Source organism: Ahaetulla prasina, chromosome 14 (assembly GCF_028640845.1).
Source record: "Ahaetulla prasina isolate Xishuangbanna chromosome 14, ASM2864084v1, whole genome shotgun sequence".
NCBI lineage: Eukaryota > Metazoa > Chordata > Lepidosauria > Squamata > Colubridae > Ahaetulla > Ahaetulla prasina.
In genome coordinates this window covers 12,023,689-12,043,485 of record NC_080552.1, presented here as the reverse complement: position 1 = coordinate 12,043,485, position 19,797 = coordinate 12,023,689, and the positions used below count along the sequence as shown (strand labels likewise).

General features: G+C 47.0%; 1 protein-coding gene across 3 annotated transcripts in view; it reads right to left on the bottom strand.

Annotated features, from left to right (window-relative positions):
- XPO6 (exportin 6) overlaps window positions 1-19,797 on the bottom strand; it is a 69,007-nt gene that overhangs the window by 8,234 nt on the left and 40,976 nt on the right. For all 3 annotated transcript variants that reach the window (XM_058156901.1, XM_058156900.1, XM_058156899.1), the window contains exons 13-21: window positions 18,057-18,216; window positions 17,606-17,698; window positions 15,577-15,721; window positions 13,071-13,217; window positions 10,957-11,146; window positions 6,034-6,189; window positions 4,679-4,793; window positions 3,605-3,776; window positions 122-283 (exon numbers count right to left, since the gene is read on the bottom strand). In XM_058156901.1, coding sequence (XP_058012884.1) covers window positions 122-283; window positions 3,605-3,776; window positions 4,679-4,793; window positions 6,034-6,189; window positions 10,957-11,146; window positions 13,071-13,217; window positions 15,577-15,721; window positions 17,606-17,698; window positions 18,057-18,216 — 1,340 coding nt within the window. The remainder of the gene's footprint in view (window positions 1-121; window positions 284-3,604; window positions 3,777-4,678; window positions 4,794-6,033; window positions 6,190-10,956; window positions 11,147-13,070; window positions 13,218-15,576; window positions 15,722-17,605; window positions 17,699-18,056; window positions 18,217-19,797) is intronic.

The window sequence follows — 19,797 nt, the reverse complement described above, 5'->3', positions numbered from 1 at the left end:
ACCAGCCAGGGTATAGAACAACTCAAAGAAGCCGTGCAAGATCAGGAGATGTGGAGAGAGACCTGACCCAAAGAATCGCCCAGGGTCGGGCATGACCTAATGGATGACATCATCATCATACCTGCATAACGGCAGTGAACTGGGCTCCGTTCTCCATCTGCTCCTCGGCTACTCCTCTCTGGACGCTGGCCAGGACGTTGGACTTGAAGAAGTACCGCCAGTTGTGGTGCAAAATCCGAAAAAGCAGCTCGTAGAGTTCGGCTTTCACATCAGGAGATGACCGCTGGGGGGGGAGAACAAGAAAAGCACACGGGGGTTGGAACGGGTTCTTCGGATTGGGCTGTTTGCGTCTGAGAGAGATGAAGGAAGCCAAAGACAGTCTGCCAGAAAGGGATGCTCGCTGCAGGGTAATTCGAGATGGTAAACATATCTAACACTTCCTTCTCCTCGTATTTTCCCCATAGCAAGGAATCAGGTGGGTTGCACTGAGAGAGAGAGACACTGGCCCCAAACTCACTCAAATGATTTTCATGCCTAGGGTGGGACTAGAAATTACGGTCTCCTAGTCATTGGCCCAAAATCACTCAGCTGGCTTTCATGCCTAAAGTGGGACTAGAATTCTCAGGCTACCTGGTAACTGACTTAAAGTCAGCCAGCTAGCTTTCAGGTCTAACGTGGTTTTAGAACTATCAGACTACCTGGTAATTGACTTAATGTCACCCAGCTGGCTTTCATGCCTAAAGTGGGACTAGAACTCTCAGTCTCCTAGTAATTGACCTAAAGTCACCCAGCTGGCTTTCATGCCTAAAGTGGGACTAGAACTCTCAGTCTCCTAGTAATTGACCTAAAGTCACCCAGCTGGCTTTCATGCCTAAAGTGGGACTAGAACTCTCAGTCTCCTGGTAATTGACCTAATGTCACCCAGCTGGCTTTCATGCCTAAAGTGGGACTAGAACTCTCAGTCTCCTGGTAATTGACTTAATGTCACCCAGCTGGCTTTCATGCCTAAAGTGGGACTAGAACTCTCAGTCTCCTGGTAATTGACCTAAAGTCACCCAGCTAGCTTTCATGCCTAAAGTGGGACTAGAACTATCAGGCTACCTGGTAATTGACTTAATGTCACCCAGCTGGCTTTCATGCCTAAAGTGGGACTAGAACTCTCAGGCTATCTGGTAATTGATCCAAAATCACCCGGCTGACTTTCATGCCTAAGGTGGGACTAGAACTCACACTCTCCCGGTAATTGACCCAAAGTCACCCAGCTGGCTTTCATGCCCAAAGTGGACTAGAACTCTCAGTCTCCTAGTAATTGACCTAAAGTCACCCAGCTGGCTTTCATGCCTAAAGTGGGACTAGAACTCTCAAGTCTCCTGGTAATTGACCTAAAGTCACCCAGCTGGCTTTCATGCCTAAAGTGGGACTAGAACTCTCAGTCTCCTGGTAATTGACCTAATGTCACCCAGCTGGCTTTCATGCCTAAAGTGGGACTAGAACTCTCAGTCTCCTGGTAATTGACTTAATGTCACCCAGCTGGCTTTCATGCCTAAAGTGGGACTAGAACTCTGTCTCCTGGTAATTGACCTAATGTCACCCAGCTGGCTTTCATGCCTAAGGTGGGACTAGAACTCTCAGTCTCCTAGTAATTGACCTAAAGTCACCCAGCTGGCTTTCATGCCTAAAGTGGGACTAGAACTCTCAGTCTCCTGGTAATTGACTTAATGTCACCCAGCTGGCTTTTTTGCCTAAGGTGGGACTAGAACTCAGTCTCCTAGTAATTGACCTAAAGTCACTCAGCTGGCTTTCATGCCTAAAGTGGGACTAGAACTCTCAGGCTACCTGGTAACTGACCTAAAGTCACCCAGCTGGCTTTCAGGTCTAACGTGGTTTTAGAACTATCAGGCTACCTGGTAATTGACTTAATGTCACCCAGCTGGCTTTCATGCCTAAAGTGGGACTAGAACTCTCAGTCTCCTGGTAATTGACCTAAAGTCACCCAGCTGGCTTTCATGCCTAAAGTGGGACTAGAACTCTCAGTCTCCTGGTAATTGACCTAAAGTCACCCAGCTGGCTTTCATGCCTAAAGTGGGACTAGAACTCTCAGTCTCCTAGTAATTGACCTAAAGTCACCCAGCTGGCTTTCATGCCTAAAGTGGGACTAGAACTCTCAAGTCTCCTGGTAATTGACCTAAAGTCACCCAGCTGGCTTTCATGCCTAAAGTGGGACTAGAACTCTCAGTCTCCTGGTAATTGACCTAATGTCACCCAGCTGGCTTTCATGCCTAAAGTGGGACTAGAACTCTCAGTCTCCTGGTAATTGACTTAATGTCACCCAGCTGGCTTTCATGCCTAAAGTGGGACTAGAACTCTGTCTCCTGGTAATTGACCTAATGTCACCCAGCTGGCTTTCATGCCTAAGGTGGGACTAGAACTCTCAGTCTCCTAGTAATTGACCTAAAGTCACCCAGCTGGCTTTCATGCCTAAAGTGGGACTAGAACTCTCAGTCTCCTGGTAATTGACTTAATGTCACCCAGCTGGCTTTCATGCCTAAGGTGGGACTAGAACTCTCAGTCTCCTAGTAATTGACCTAAAGTCACCCAGCTGGCTTTCATGCCTAAAGTGGGACTAGAACTCTCAGGCTACCTGGTAATTGACCCAAAATCACCCGGCTGACTTTCATGCCTAAGGTGGGACTAGAACTCAGATACCTGGTTCCTAGGCCAATGCTTTGGCCACTAATCCAAATTGACTTTCTATGATATTTTAGTTCTATGCCCAGGGCAATACTTATGAATGGGATGACCTGGTTTACAAAGTGACTCCTTTGATCTGAAGGGATCACTGCTGGGGGACAAGAAAAGCACACGGGAGTTGGAATGGGTTCTTCGGACTGGGCTGTTTGGGTTCAAAACAGATGAAGAAAGCCCAAAGACAGTTTGCCAGAGAGGGATGCTCGCTGCAGGGCAGATGCCAACAGCGCCCAGGTGTTATTTAAAAGTCTTCCCTCTCTTAAGGGGTTGGGGTGAGATGAGATGGGATGGGGTGGAAATAAGCTACTTCTTTGATAAACACCACGAACAAAATAAAACCACTGACCCATTGGTTTCCTGACTTCTGCTGTTTCTCTTATCATGGTGATTCTCAACCTTGGCAACTCTAACAGGCGAGGCCTGCACTTACCTGCATCCAAAATAGCCTACGTGGGGATTCCTGGGAGGGATGCAGTGGGCAGGGCCAGCCAGGAGTGGGATTTGGGGGTTCTCCAAACTGCACAGAATCTTAGCTAGAGGTTCTCCCAAACCCCTGTGAACCCCCAGCAGCCCAGCCCTGGGTATATCTAATAGTTATGCAGATTTGTGCTTTAGTCTGGCAAGATTCCTGCCTACAGGTGAGCAACAAGGAAGAAATCACTCCGAAGTTAACGCCTTGTGTCATTCTTGGTTCCTTGCACCAATGGACCATCTGGCTTTGTTTTGCTGCTTTGCCAACAAGCGCTTGCAATTTGGGCGGATGATGAGCCAAGTCCTCAGTGGCTTCTCCTCTCCCCCTGATGTAAAAACCAACTACCTCTCCTGGTTTTCCCCCTCTTGAGGCTGCTCGTCCTACCTCGGCAACGATCGGATAGACTTGCTCCATGCAAAGTGCAATGATATTTGGCAAGAAAGGTTTGAACACTTGGCCGGGCTCCTGCACCACCACCTGAAGGATCTTCAGGAACTTCTCCACCACCCGGCAGCCGGTGCTTCCATCGTGGAGGATGCTCTCAGCCAGCTGCTCCCTGTGGCAAAAGACACCAAGCTGGTAAGATAAACCTAAAAGTGGCCTCGACGACTCTCTAAAACAGGGGTCACCAGCCTAAAGTGGGACTAGAACTCTCAGTCTCCGGGTATTTGGCCCCAAATCATTCAGCTGGCTTTCATGTCTAAGGCGGGACTAGAACTCACAGATACATGGTTCCTAGGGCAAGACTTTCGGCACTAATCCAAATTGGCTTTCTATGATATTTTTACTCTATGCTCAGGGCAAGACTTATGAACGGGATGACCTGGTTTACAAAGTGACTCCTTTGATCTGGAGGGATCACTGCTGAAATCGAATCGAATCAAATCAAGCCTTTATTGTCAATGCGCAACATGTGTACCATGAAACTGAATGAGCCTCCCTTGGCGCAGCCCCCCCCACTCCCCGAAACACAAAATACATCTCAATAAATAACTCAATAAATGGAAGAAATAGCATCCCTAAACCAGGGGTCTCCAACCTTGGTCCCTTTAAGACTTGTGGACTTCAACTCCCAGAGTCCCTCAGCCAGCAAAGCTGGCTGAGGAACTCTGGGAGTTGAAGTCCACAAGTCTTAAAGGGACCAAGGTTGGAGACCCCTGCCCTAAACTACCAAATAAAATCCCAGAGTTCCTCAGCCAGATTTGCTCTGGGATTTGAAGTCCACAAGTCTTAAAGGGACCAAGGTTGGAGACCCCTGCCCTAAACCCAAATAAGTAATAACTAACACACATTCCCATATAACCCCCCATCCCATCCCAAATTTCACACCAGTTCAGTTAATAAGCCCTTGACTGATGAAGTGGCACCTGCTTTTCCAGTAGCAAAATCTCCTGCATAACTACTAAAGGTGGGCATGACAACCGATGGGTGCATCTGTTGTTTCCACGGAGGCATTACCTGGTGAACATGTTGAGGAATGTTTGTATCACCTGCTCGGTGAAAGGCACCCCCATCTGCACCCTGAGACTTTGGAATAGGGTCAGGAAGAAGCTTAGCATTTTGTCTGTGATGTCTGGGGGAAAAAAAAAGGAGAGGGAGGAGAGTAAGAAGGAAGAAGGATCAGAGGATGAAAACTGCTCTCCTTCCTTAATGAGTTTTTCCAGTGTGTATCAGAGGTGGGTTTTAGCAGGTTCTGACCGGTTCTGGAGAACCGGCAGCGGGAACTTTTAGTAGTTTGGAGAATCGGCAAATACCAACTCTGGCTGCAACACCACAACACCACTCCGCAACACCATCTATTCTCTGCCTCCCGAGTCCCAGCTGATCGGAAGGAAATGGGGATTTTGCAGTAACCTTCCCCTGGAGTGGGATGGGAATGGATTTTGCAGTATCCTTCCCCTGGAGTGGGATGGGACTGGAGATTTTGCAGTATCCTTCCCCTGCCATGCCCACCATGCCACGCCCACAGAACAGGTAGTAAAAAAAAATTGAATCCCACCACTGGTGTGTATCCCCCATCAGACAGAGAAGGCCACTGGGACCCTGACCTCCTGAGGTCAAACATCACCCTGATGTGGCCCTCAATGGAATCGAGTTTGAGACCCCTGCTCTATGGACTTTGAGACTTATGGACTTTGAGACTTATGGACTTCCCAGAATTACACAGCCAGGAGTTGAAGTCCAAAGTCCACAATTGAGCTATCCAGCAGTGAAGTTCCACTGAATGACAACCGAGTTTTGAGTTGTTTTGTTTATAATGAATTACGTTTTAATTATTATTTTTATATTTTTATTTCTTTCGATTTTATTTTTTTAACATTTTTGTCCGATGATGGACAAGGACAGTGGCACAGGTGAAATGCTCCTGGTTCGGATCAGATCGCCTGATTTGGTAGCGATGGTGGCGGGTGGTTCGGAGAACCGGTAGCAAAAATCCCTGCCTCTCCCCCCACCCCACCCATGCCCAGCTAAGTTGCACGATGATCAGAGGCTTTTTTTTTTACTTTTAAAAGCATTTTTTCTTTGGCCGAAAAAATGCTTTTAAAAGTAAAAAAAAAAAGCCTCTGATGATCAGGCAACTCAGCTGGGATCGCCAGAGGAGCCTTTTAAAAGCATTTTTTCTACAACCTCGTCAGCCATTAAGTTGAAATGGAAATGACGCCCAGTTTAAATTTTTGTCCTGCTTCTTATCCTTCTTCTTTGGACCACATCTATGAGCTGCTATCCAGGAAAAAGACAGACGTGATTCTGATTTAATTTAAGATGGACAGACTAAGTTCAAACGGCCGGGAAAAGCCGGTCTGAGTTTATACCTGACTGATGAATGAAAGCTGGGAAGAGAGCAAGGGAGACCTGGACAGACTCCTGAAGCGATTGGTAGCAGATCTGGCGAGATTTGGTGGCTTCCCCGGAGACGCTCTCCACGATGTCTTCCAGGACGCTAAGAGTCTGGTGGATGAGGACTTTTGCTGCAAGATCAAGAAGAAACATGCCAACCGTCACCCCACAGCAGTATCAGCAGCTATATGCAGAAGAGATGGAGGCAGTGGGGCGACCTTCCCCCAGCTCAGGGATCAGCAACCTGTGGCTTTGGAGCCGCATGTGGCTCTTTCATCCCTCTGCCGTGGCTCCCTGTCGCTGGTCGACTCCACAATTGATAGGGTTTCCTGTTAGGGCAGTGTTGTGACCCAGGTTCCTGGACCCGGACTCCTGGACTCGGATGATTCAGAAAGTGAGGGAGAAGACCTGGCAAGCCCTGCTTTTCTTGGGCCCTCTCCCTCCCTGGCACCCACTCAAAGGGAGGAGGAGGGGCCGGCAAGGCCTGATTCTCTCGAGCCTTCTTCTGATTTGGCAACGCCCCAAGAACAGTTTTGGAGTGATGCAAGACTGTGCAGACGTGACCGGCGCGCGCAGCAGAAGAAGCATTGGGATACAGCCAAGGAATGATGGTCATGCAGTGACATCTGAAAGACTATAAATAGGAGGCGGGACTTCCTGGTTTTTTGTCTTGGACAAAGCAATGAATTTGCACGGGCAAACTGTATCAATGGAGGGAAGAATATATTCGTGAGTAATTCTGGCCTTATCTATAATTTCGTTACCTCCAGAAACTTGGCAGGCCCGTGGGTAGACGTGGCCAGGACATTTATCTATGTAAATAAAGTAGAAGAGGAGGCCTTTGACTGACTCTTTGTTGGGAGTATTGGGGGAGGGAAACAGAACAGGCAGGTAGAGAAAAAAGGACGCCGCACTAGGAGTCTTCTCTATGGTGGGGGAACTGGCCTTCCAGTGAACTCCAGAACTGAATGGAGGGCTTCCAGTTTGGACCTTTGTGGCTCTTTGAGTGTTTAAGGTTGCCGACCCCTGCCCCAGCTGGATCCTCTACAACAGCGGTATCAAACTCAAGAGCCGTGGGCTGGATGCGGCCTATGGGGCCACCCTGGAAATAGAGAAGGACTGGCCTGGAGTGCACACAGCCCTCCCGAGCTTGGTTTTTGCTGGCAAAGGGTTGCAAGAGGCTATCGCAGCCGAAAATGGAACTCTGGAGCTCGTTTTGGCTGGCAAAGCGCTCGGGCTGCCACAGGCGCCCCTGACATGAGTGACGTCGACCTGGCCATGCCCACCCTGGCCACGCCCACACCAGCCCCCCCAACACGACCCTGATGCGGCCCGCAATGAAATCCGAGTTTGACACCCCCGCTCTACAATGATCGAGTTTGTTGAGAAAGACATAAAGGCTTCTGGAAACTCCATCAAAAAATGGGCATCTCTTATACAACTCCATTAAGACCGATCGCTTACTGACTGCTTGAAGTTCTGATGGACCCATCTTGGGGGGGATGCAGGTAGTCCTTGACTTACGACCATTCGTTTAGTGACCGTTAGAAGTTGCAATGGCATTGAAAAAAGTGACTTATGACTGTTTTTTTCACACTTACAACCATTGCAGCATCCCCGTGCTCGCGTGATCAAAACTCAGGCACCTTGGTGACTGGTTTCATATTTATGACGGCTGCAGTGTCCCTGGGTGATGTCGCCATCTTTTGAGACCTGCTGACCAGTGAAGCCAACGGGGAAGCCAGATTCATTTTACAACGGTGTTACAAGTTTAACAACAGTAGTGGATTTACTTAACAACCGTGGCTGGAAAGGTCATCAAATGGGGGGCAAAACTCAACATCTGTCTCGCTTAGCCACATAAATTTTGGGCTCAGTTGTGGTCCTAAGTCGAGGTCAACCTGTACAGCAGGCAGGTTTTCATGAATAGGAGTAGCTCTTTTCCTGTTGAGATTTTTATTACCTTTTGAACTTAATTCTTAATACCTGCCTTCAGCTTCATGCCCCAGATTCCAGAAATTCAGGAAATGCCACAGAAGACTATTGGCAGGGTTGAGTGAGGCTGCGATATTTTCTTTCTATACCAGAATAAATCCTCCTACCAACTATCATTCCTATTTCTTGAACGTGTGATCAACTGTCACCTAAAGGCATAGACGTATGTAATTTAGAGAGCATATAGACGAGAGGTCGAACGACTAGCCTTGTGGTACAACCAAAACAATCTGGAACTGAACACACTCAAAACCGTAGAAATGGTGGTAGACTTTAGGAAAAACCCTTCCATACTTCCACCTCTCACAATACTTGACAACACAGTATCAACAGTAGAAATCTTCAAATTTCTGGGTTCTATCATATCGCAAGATCTCAAATGGACAGCTAACATCAAAAACATCATTAAAAAAGGACAACAAAGAAGGTTCTTTCTGCGCCAACTCAGGAAGCTCAAACTGCCCAAGGAGCTGCTGATCCAATTCTACAGAGGAATTATTGAGTCTGTCATTTGCACCTCTATAACTGTCTGGTTCGGTTCTGCAACCCAACAAGAAAAACACAGAGTTCAGAGGATAATTAGAACTGCAGAAAAAATAATTGCTACCAACCTGCCTTCCATTGAGGACCTGTATACTGCACGAATCAAGAAGAGGGCCGTGAAAATATTTGCAGATCCCTCGTATCCTGGACATAAACTGTTTCAACTCCTACCCTCAAAACGACGCTATAGAGCACTGCACACCAGAACAACTAGACACAAGAACAGTTTTTTCCCGAAGGCCATCACTCTGCTAAACAAATAATTCCCTCAACACTGTCAGACTATTTACTGAATCTGCACTACTATTAATCGTTTCATAGTTCCCATCACCAATCTCTTTCCACTTATGACTGTATGACTATAACTTGTTGCTGGCAATCCTTATGATTTATATTGATATATTGATCATCAATTGTGTTGTAAATGTTGTACCTTGATGAACGTATCTTTTCTTTTATGTACACTGAGAGCATATGCACCAAGACAAATTCCTTGTGTGTCCAATCACACTTGGCCAATAAAATTCTATTCTATTCTATTCTATTCTATTCTATTCTATTCTATTCTATTCTATTCTATTTTCTTGAGTTGCCCATGTCTAAACATCCGTGTAAACAAGTTCCATAAATGTTAGTTTGCAAAACTTTAACGCCTCTGGTGAAGCATCCTTGAACAAGTTTAGGCTGTTGGTTTGAGCTCCGAGCTTGGCAATTTGGTTTGCAAATGTGTCGTCACTGTTCGAGGAGACGTCGCCAGTTGCGTTTTGAGTTGTGCTCGTCTGTCAGAATGAGCGCAACTCAAAGCACACTGACGATGTCGCCTGGAATGGTGACAAAATGTTTGCAAACCAACGTTTGCAAACCAGAGCTCAAACCAACAGCCTAACTACCAACCCGAGCTACTAATATCCAAACACATTTCATCCTTGCACAAGCGTGCAAGCCACTTTAAAGGGCTTCCTTTCAGACTGTACCGAGCACGGCTTTTTACAAAATCCACTTGTAAGGGCACAAATGGCAGTATAAGGCATTCAGAAAGAGTTCTACACTCAAAAACAGGCCCCCAGCTCTGTCTGAGTCAACATGCTTCTAAAAGTGCTCAAGACCGTAGTTTTGCATATGTACAAAATGTTACGTGTGATTTTGCATTGAATACAGTCCAAAACAAAACATTTTGTACGCTGCTAATTACTTACAATAGCTACGCTAAACATCACCGGTACTGGTTGCATGCAATTAGGTTCAAACCAGATTTAATACATTTACTTATTTATAGCTCTCATGTCAAGGCAAAAAGCCTTGACAAAGCTTAGGCTAATACAACTATTAGTATAAACATCACTTGCAAACAATAAAAAAAACATGTTAAAAGCTTTCAAATCCTTTATCTTTTTCTAACAGGCTTTATGTTATTTTAATACTTTTACCTCATCTCCACTCATTCTTTTTTTATCTGAAAATGGATAGCATTTCTCAAAATTTCAAGAAAAAAAAAACCCAGCCTGTTCCGAGTTTTCAAAGAAACCTTGGGAACATAAGCTGTTGGAACAAGTTCCTTGAAGATCAAAAAAGGAATTTTTAAGCTAAACAAAAAGTATATTTGTGTTATGTCTGCCAATTTCTAGCCGTGCCACCAGCTTGTGGGGGAAATTAATCTCTTTCTGAGCGAAGGCATCATGCCAATTGGTAGTTCAAGCAGGGTTATTGCCGCTTTAAGACTGAAGATGAGTCAGCAGGGTTATTGCCGCTTTAAGAAGCTGTCTATATAAAGGAGGCTATTAGAGGATGTCTCTCTCTCTCTCCTCGTGTATCACTCTCCTCGTTATGTTCTATCTGCACTGTAGCTCTCCATGTAGAGTTGAAGATTGCTTGCCTGCCTAGTATTTGCCTACCATGTGTATGTATGTATGTATATAGAACCACTGTTTGTAAGACAAGCCACTGTGTCCTGTATTTTGCTCCTGGGTTGTCTCAAAATAGTAGTCACACTGTAAACAGAGATGGGTTTCAGCAAATTCTGACCAGTTCTGGAGAACCGGTAGCGGAAATTTTGAGTAATTCAGAGAACCGGTAGTAAAAATTCTGGCTGGCCCCGCCCCCATCTATTCTCTGCCTCCCAAGTCCCAGCTGATTGGGAGGAAATGGGGATTTTGCAGTAACCTTCCCCTGGAGTGGGGAGGGAATGGAGATTTTGCAGTATCCTTCCCCTGCCACGCCCACCAAGCCACACCCACAGAACCGGTAGTAAAAAAAAAAAACCTGAAACCCACTACTAACTGTAAACACTCTGATACTACCCTAGTCCCCAATGTCTCCCATGTTTATGACTACTAAAAAAAACCTGCACTGGGGTGACTTACTATTGTCCTGCTGATTTTTCCTCTGGGGCAAGATGGCACTGGATTTCAGGCTGCGGTAATCCCTGGTGAGGGCCGAGACGAGGCTGGCATGGTTAGTTGAACGAATGGCCCACTGCTGTTCAGCATCCGGGAGATTTGGCCACGGTAGGAGCAAGATGTTTGATAGTGATCTGCACAGGAGGATCTGGGCCTGCAGAGAGGAAGATCAACCAAACTGAAGGCCAGAAAGAGGAAGAAGAAAGATTGTGCAACTAGAACAAGGGTGTCAAACTCAACGCCCGCGGGCCAAATCCGGCCCGTGGGATGCTTAGATCTGGCCTGCGGGGCCCCCCCTGGAAACCACAAAGGACCAGCCTGCGGTGCCTCTATCATCGAAAATGGCGCTCGGGAGGGCTGCACGCGTTTTAGCTGACGGAGCGCTCGGGCCGCCACAGGCACCCTGACACGACCGACGTCGAGCTGGCCACACCCACCTTGGCCACCCCCACCCCCAGAAGTGACAGACAACCCTGAGGCGGCCCTCAATGAAATCGAGTTTGATACCCCTGAACTAGGAGCTGTTCTCTGACCATCGTCAGAAGGTTATGATACGGCAGAATACAAAATAACAGAGAATTGCATCGGCCTTCCCTCTTCTTATTTTTATCATTTTTTATGCTGGGACACCGTTGGAATCCCAAAGCTGCAAAACTTCAGTAAAATGACTGAAATTCAGGAAGGAGAGAGAGAGAGAATGCTACTTAACACTAAGTCAGACTTTTGAAATGTTTGAGAGATTGTGGTTCTCTGATATTCCAAAGAGGAAAATAGCAAAACAGAGAGTAGCAAAACAACTGTTCGTGGGGAAGCCATGAAGTTAAACAAATTGGGTTCTGAAAAGGGCTACCGGGTCTAAGGGAGCCAGTTTTGTGCAGTGGTTAAACATACAGAATAATAGAGTTGGAAGGGACCTTGGAGGTCTTATTCAGGGGGGTGCCGCGGATGGGGAGAAACAGGCTCAAGCTCAATCCCTCCAAGACAGAGTGGCTGTGGATGCCGGCATCCCGGTACAGTCAGCTGAGTCCGCGGCTGACTGTCGGTGGCGAGTCATTGGCCCCGATGGAGAGGGTGCGCAACTTAGGCGTCCTCCTGGATGAACGGCTGTCTCTGGAAGATCATTTGACGGCCGTCTCCAGGAGAGCGTTCTACCAGGTTCGCCTGGTGCGCCAGTTGCGCCCCTTTCTAGACCGGGATGCCCTATGCACGGTCACTCACGCCCTCGTGACGTCTCGCCTGGATTACTGCAATGCTCTCTACATGGGGCTCCCCTTGAAGAGCATCCGGAGGCTGCAGTTAGTCCAGAATGCGGCTGCGCGGGTGATAGAGGGAGCCCCTCGTGGCTCCCACATGACACCTATCCTGCGCAGACTGCACTGGCTACCTGTGGCCTTCCGGGTGCGCTTCAAGGTTTTGGTAACCACCTATAAAGCGCTCCATGGCATAGGGCCGGGTTACTTACGGGACCGCCTACTACTACCAAATACCTCTCACCGACCCGTGCGCTCTCATAGAGAGGAACTCCTCAGGGTGCCGTCAGCGAGGCAGTGTCGTCTGGCGATGCCCAGGGGAAGGGCCTTCTCTGTGGGGGCTCCCACCCTCTGGAACGAACTACCCCCAGGACTTCGTCAACTTCCGGACCTCCGGACCTTCCGCCGCGAGCTTAAAACACACTTATTTATTTGCGCAGGACTGAATTAGTTTTTAAATTGATGGGTTTTAAATGGGTTTTATTTTTATATTGTTCTAAATATTCGGCTTTTAGAATAAGTTTTTTAATTGTTTTTATTCTGTATTTATGTGTTTTTATGTGCCTGTTAACCGCCCTGAGTCCTTCGGGAGATAGGGCGGTATACAAATATGATTAATAAATAAATAAATACGATTAATTCTAGTCCAACCCCCTCCTCAAGCAGGAGACTATAGCTTTTGACTACACAGGTTCCAGGTAAATGGCTGTCCAATCTCTTCCTGAGATTTTTTTGTTTCAGGACCAAGAGTGAAAGCACCGTGTTTGACACTGACTGGCACATCTAATCGCGATGCCTGAACTTGGTCCTTACCGAAGTCGTCCTTACCTTATCCGAAAGGCGTTGAGCAGAGCTGTCGGTAATCCTGTTGAACATTTTCTGCACGGTTGGGATGCTAATTAGAAACACAGGGCGCACCGTGGTGGCTAAGGAGACAAGCAGATGGCAGGCCGACAAGAGGAGCTTCTCCTGTACCTGGAGGGGTGGGTGGGTGGGTGGGAGGAGAACGATGGGAGGAGAGAAGAAAAATCAGAGATCTCAGCTTCTGATGAAAAAAAAAAATGAAAGGCTTTAGGTCTGGAAATGAAGACAGCGTTTGAGAGATCAGATGTTTTCTGATACAGAAATGTTGGAAAGGAAACAGTGGCCTCTGGGAGTGTTGGTTAAATTGGTTTGGAGATTCTTGAGGGACCTCTCATTCCAAGAAGACCTAAGAAGAACTTCCTTCGGCTTGGCACTCAAAAAGATGTGTTGGTTCTTTCTAAAAAACATCCGTTTTGTATGTCCTAAAGCAGGGGTGTCCAAACTTGGTCCCTTTAAGACTTTTGGACTTCAACTCCCAGAGTCCCTCAGCCAGTTGGCTGAGGAACTCTGGGAGTTGAAGTCCAAAAGTCTTAAAGGGACCAAGTTTGGACACCCCTGTCCTAAAGGTAAAGGTAAAGGTTCCCCCCGCACATACGTGCTAGTCGTTGCCGACTCTAGGGGGCGGTGCTCATCTCCGTTTCAAAGCTGAAGAGCCAGCACTGTCTGAAGACGTCTCCGTGGTCATGTGGCCGGCATGACTCAACGCCAAAGGCGCACAGAACGCTGATACCTTTCCACCAAAGGTGGTACCTATTTTTTCTACTTGCATTTTTAGGTGCTTTTGAAATTGCTAGGTTGGCAGAAGCTGGGACAAGTAACAGGAGCTCACCCCGTTACATGGCAGCACTAGGGATTCGAACCGCCAAGCTGCCAACCTTTCAATCGACAAACTCAACATCCTAGCCCCTGAGCCACCGCGTCGCTTTGGATGTCCTAAATGTCATAAAAAAAGCACAACAAAGAATGTTCTTTCTGCGCCAGCTCAGAAAGCTCAAACTGCCCAAGGAGCTGCTGATCCAATTCTACAGAGGAATTATTGAGTCTGTCATTTGCACCTCTATAACTGTCTGGTTTGGTTCTGCAACCCAACAAGACAGACACAGATTTCAGAGGATCATTAGAACTGCAGAAAAAACAATGGCTACCAATCTGCCTTCCATTGAGGACCTGTATACTGCATGAGTCAAAAAGAGGGCTGTGAAAATATTTACAACCTCTCGCATCCTGGACATAAACTATTTCAACTCCTACTCTCAAAACGACACTATAGAGCACTGCACATCAGAACAACCAGACACAAAGACATTTTTTCCCTGAACGCCATCACTCTGCTAAATAATTCCCTCAACACTGTTAAACTAGTTACTAAGTCTGCAGTACTATTACTATTAGTCTTCTCATCGTTCCTGTCACCCATCTCCTCCCACTTATGACTGCATGACTGTAATCTTGTTGCTGGTATCCTTACGATTTATATTGATTGTTTCCCAATATGATTTGATTGCTTATTTATTCTCTGTGACTATCATTAAATGTTGTACCTTATGATTCTTGACGAAGGTATCTTTTCTTTTATGTACACTGAGAGCATCTGCACCAAAGACAAATTCCTCGTTTGTCCAATCACACTTGGCCAATAAAAAATTCTATTCTATTCTATTCTATTCTATTCTATTCTATTCTATTCTATTCTATTCTATTCTATTCTATTCTATTCTATTCTATTCTACTCTACTGTACTCTTATTCTATTCTATTCATCTTTCATCACGGCCATCTAAAATCTCTAGAAGTCAAGGTTTTTGGGGAGGAGAAGCAGCTATGATCCCCCTCCCCCTTATAAGGCAGACCCGACCTTCCAATTCCAGGATCTTCAAGATGATTGAAATGGACCAATTCTCCAAAACACAAAGGACTGGGCAGAGAGAGAAGCAGGCATGAAGTCAACGTCTGCCTCTGATTCCGAGTTCAGATGGTGGGCAACTTTATTTCAGAGATCCCTCTCAATCAACTCCCCCACCACCCCACTCTCTCTCTCTCTCTCACACACACACACACACACACACACACACACACAACCCACCAGAAAGGAAGTTTAGTGAAGCTGAACATAGAGAAGGGATCCCTCAACAGACAAAAGCAACGCTTGGCCAAAGGGGCCTCTGGTGGCTCAGCAGATTAAGTCTGTCTGTTATTAACACAGCTGCTTGCAATTACTGCAAGTTCAAGTCCCACCAGGCCCAAGGTTGACTCAGCCTTCCATCCTTTATAAGGTAGGTAAAATGAGGACCCAGATTGTTGGGGGCAATAAGTTGACTTTGTATATAATATACAAATGGATGAAGACTATTGCTTAACACAGTGTAAGCCGCCCTGAGTCTTCGGAGAAGGGCGGGATATAAATTCAAATAAAATAAATAAATAAATAAATAAAAAAAGGAGGAGAAAATGGAAAGCTGGGCAGGAGATACCTTAGAACTGATCAACGGAGCAATCGCTTCCAAAGCAGTGGAGACCAAGGAGACAAACTGGGTCAGGTTCTGCTGATGAACTTCGTTGTAGAACTGGGCCAGCCAGTGGCAATAAGCCTGCAGGGCTGCCAGCGACTGCGCGTGTCTGGAAAGAGAAGAGGCCTTAAAAGTTAAAAAAAGAAAAAGGAAGGAGAAGAGTTGGGGGAGGGGTGCGTGCCCTAAGGCCGCATTTCTCAACCGCAGCAATTTTTAAGGCCGATAGACTTCCAACTCCTAGAATTCCTCACGCTGGCTGGGAAATTCTGGGAGTTGGGAGTCCACCGGTATTAAACTCGCCATGGTTGAGAAACACGGCCGTAAGGCTAAGCCTCAAGACCTCAGAAAGACGACAGGGTTCAAGCGGGGGCCTCTCCCCTACCATCCTCCATTCATCATAAATCTTAATTAATTAACAGCAACAAGCGTTGGAAGGGACCTTGGAGGTCATCTGGTCCAACCCCCTGCTCACGCAGGAGCTAGGGGTTTGAATCCGCCGAACTTTCCGATCGACTAGCTCAGTGTCTTTAGCCACTGAGCCAGCTAGTCAGGCTAGGTGAACGAATGCATCTCGAATTATACGGATTGGTTTTATTTTCCAGAGGTGAAAAGGGAGTGATTAGATCGTCGTTAGTTCAGAGTTCATGCACCAAAAAGGTCCAGCATTAGCACCATAACATTACGAGCTTTTCTCATGTCCTTTTGCAAACGGGCAAAAAGGCTCAGGATACAGGAGCTTATTTAGCTGGGATGAAATAAGCCACGCGGAGGACATCCAATGCAAAGGCAGCAGGAAATTAAGCAGAGAGTGTAGGATTGAAGAAATCAGGGGTCTTAAGCGTCCCACAATATTGGGGGCAAGTGAAGTGGCTTTCTGTCAAAAGCTACCAACAGCTTGCTGATATAATAGAATAGAATAACAGAGTTGGAAGGGACATTGGAGGTCTTCTAGTCCAACCCCCTGCTTAGGCAGGAAACCCTACACCACTTCAGACAAATGGTTGTCCAACCTCTTCTTAAAAACCTCCAGTGATGAAGCACTTACAACTTCTGGAGGCAAGTTGTTCCACTGATTCATTGTTCTAACTGTCAGGAAATTCTTCCTTAGTTCTAAGTTGCTTCTCTCCTTGATTAGTTTCCATCCAATTGCTTCTTGTCCTACCCTCAGGGGCTTTGGAGAATAGCTTGACTCCCTCTTCTTTGGGGCAGCCCCTGAGATATCACCCCTGAGATATCACAACAATATCATGTCTCCCCTGGTCTTTCTTTTCATCAGACTAAAGGTAAAGGTAAAGGTTCCCCTCGCACATACATGCTAGTCGTTCCCGACTCTAGGGGGCGGTGCTCAACTCCGTTTCAAAGCTGAAGAGCCAGCGCTGTCCGAAGACGTCTCCGTGGTCATGTGGACTCAATGCCAAAGGCGCACGGAACGCTGTTACCTTCCCACCAAAGGTGGTCCCTATTTTTTCTACTTGCATTTTTACGTGCTTTCGAAACTGCTAGGCTGGCAGAAGCTGGGACAATGGGAGCTCACCCCGTTACACGGCAGCACTAGGGATTCGAACCGCTGAGCTGCCGACCTTTCGGTCGACAAGCTCAACGTCCTAGCCCCTGAGCCACCACGTTCCTTTCATCAGACTAGACATACCCAATTTCCAGCTACCGTTCTTAATACGATAAACAGGGCATGTGGGAGAAGAGGACCAGGAAGAACACTTCTGGGATCCATGAAGGCTGTTCAACGCCTGGGAGAATGACTTGATCTTGAGAAATTATCATCTGGAGAAGAATGTCTGGAGGTGACCTGGTTGAGATGACTCAACCAGAGTTAAGCCCATCTCATCTCAGAATAGGCTCTTGGTAACTCCAAAAGCAAGGCTCAAGGATGATCCATTATAGAAGGACAACATTTTTGGGGCTTCAGTAAAGGGCCCGGAGTTTAGGAGAGCATTTCTAGTGCCTTTTAGTGCTGTGGTTTTCACATCATACTCACACATCAATAAGGTCAGGTTTTAGTACGGATGGCACCGCCGTTTCAATGTTATAGAGTTTAATCTGGGACCCGTACAGAGTCACTTTGACCAACCTGGAAAATCAGGTTAAGGGAGTGGGGAGGGGAAAAAAAAAAAAAGGAAGTGAGTTGCAATGTATGAATGAACAGAATTTTGCTGCTCGCTATAACATCAGCTCTTCGGAGCTGAAGAAGCTTCTTGGATGAGAAGCGAAACCCCTTCAAAGAAAAACCAGAAAGTCCAGATGCCTCTTGAAAAAAAATTAAAAAAAGTACCTTTGGGGCGAAGGCTGAAGCATCCGCAGCCAACAGCAGGGTGCAGCACATAAAAGGGGCGGGGGATTCTGGGAACTGAAGTCCACCCATCTTAAAGTGGCTTGAAGGTTGGGAAACATTGCTTTGGGCAATTTCGTACAGGTGGGTTTTTACCTACCTCTCCACCACGGTAAGAGCATCGCTGAACCTGGCTGCGAACATGTCCCCGGTGAAGTACTCCGCTAGCCGTCCCACTGCCTGTAGTAAGGAGCTGAGATCCCGCAGAGAGCAGTGCAAACGCCGGCAGTCGTTCTCCGCGGTGATGTTCAGTCGGTGGCCTGGAGGGGCAGCCCACATGCCTTGATGGGCAAACGTGGGGACGGCTTGTCCCGTTTAGCAAAAAACCCTATCGAAATGGGCCTCTGCTCCCCACCACCGAGGTCAGCGATGGCTAACTTTTTTGCCATCGCGTGCCAGGAGGGGGTGCGTGCATGCATGGCCACACCCATAAATCTATGCGCCCCGCCCCTGTGACTCCCCCCCCCCACTCCTGGCACGAGATCGCCCGGTAGGCCCGTTTTTGTCTCTCACCTAGCTCCAGAGCCTTTCTAAGAGTCTGGGGGGGTGAAAACGGCTGCCTCCTCTGCTTCGTGTTTAGGTGAATTCTGGACATTTCTCAGGAAGGGCCTTTGGCAGTTTGCCTAATTGGACTCAGGTTTGTGATAACTGAAGAATTTGTGTTTGGGAGGCTTTTGTTTTCCTTGTGAGTTGAACTACGCTTGGAATGAAGTAATTCCCAGCTTTTCAAAAAAAAAATTTTTAAATTTACATTTATATCCCGCCCTTCTCCGAAGACTCAGGGCGGCTTACAGTGTATAAGGCAATAGTCTCATTCTATTTGTATATTTACAAAGTCAACTTATTGCCCCCCCAACAATCTGGGTCCTCATTTTACCTACCTTATAAAGGATGGAAGGCTGAGTCAACCTCGGGCCGGGCTTGAACCTGCAGTAATTGCAGGCTGCTGTGTTCTAATAACAGGCTTCTAACAGCCTGAGCTATCCCGGCCCCGGAATAAAGTTTGTTTTATCATGGACTGAGTTTGTTGCTACCTGCTTGGGCCTGGGTCACAACACATAGCTACCCCTCCCCCCCCAAATCCCCGGACTGGTCCGTTTTGCTCTTAATGGAATTTAAGGACTGAGCTCATCCACAACGATAACCCTGAAAGCAGACGAAGCTCTCAAGAGGAGAAATCTAATTATAATGTTCCCTTTTGCAGGAAATGAAACAATTATTGGGATGGCATTACAGGCATTTGGTCTAAGGAGTGGCTTTGCCTGTCACAGCACTGAACTGGAGACCCTTTCATGGCTCCAATTAAACAAAAGGATGGTTCTGAAAAGGACAGCCTTACTTTAATTCTCCCTCATCCTTTGCTCCTCTTCCTTCCTGGAAAGCTTTGGACTTGTATAACTTGCAGCCCTATGATCAAGACCAATATAAAGGACTGAGTGACCTTAGACGCAGTATCTACCTGATCAAGGTGATATAACTGCCTGGTATTTGGAGCCAGGTGGAGCAGAGGAGCAGAAACCCACCCTGGAAGGGCAGCCGGCCAAATGGACCCTTATCTGCCAGCATAAGAGCTGCGGTGGCGCAGTGGTTGGAATGCAGTACTGCAGGCTACTTTCTGCTGCTTGAGCTGATCAGGATCGAACTGCTGACAGTGGGCAGAGTTAGCCTGCAATACTGCATTCTAACTACTGCGCCACCAGGGCTCCTAATAGCAATAGCACTTACATACCGCTTCAGTGTTTTACAGCCCTCTCTAAGCGGTTTAAGAACCAGCATATTGCCCCCAACAATCTGGGTCCTCATTTTACCCACCTTGGAAGGATGGGAGGCTGAGTCAACCT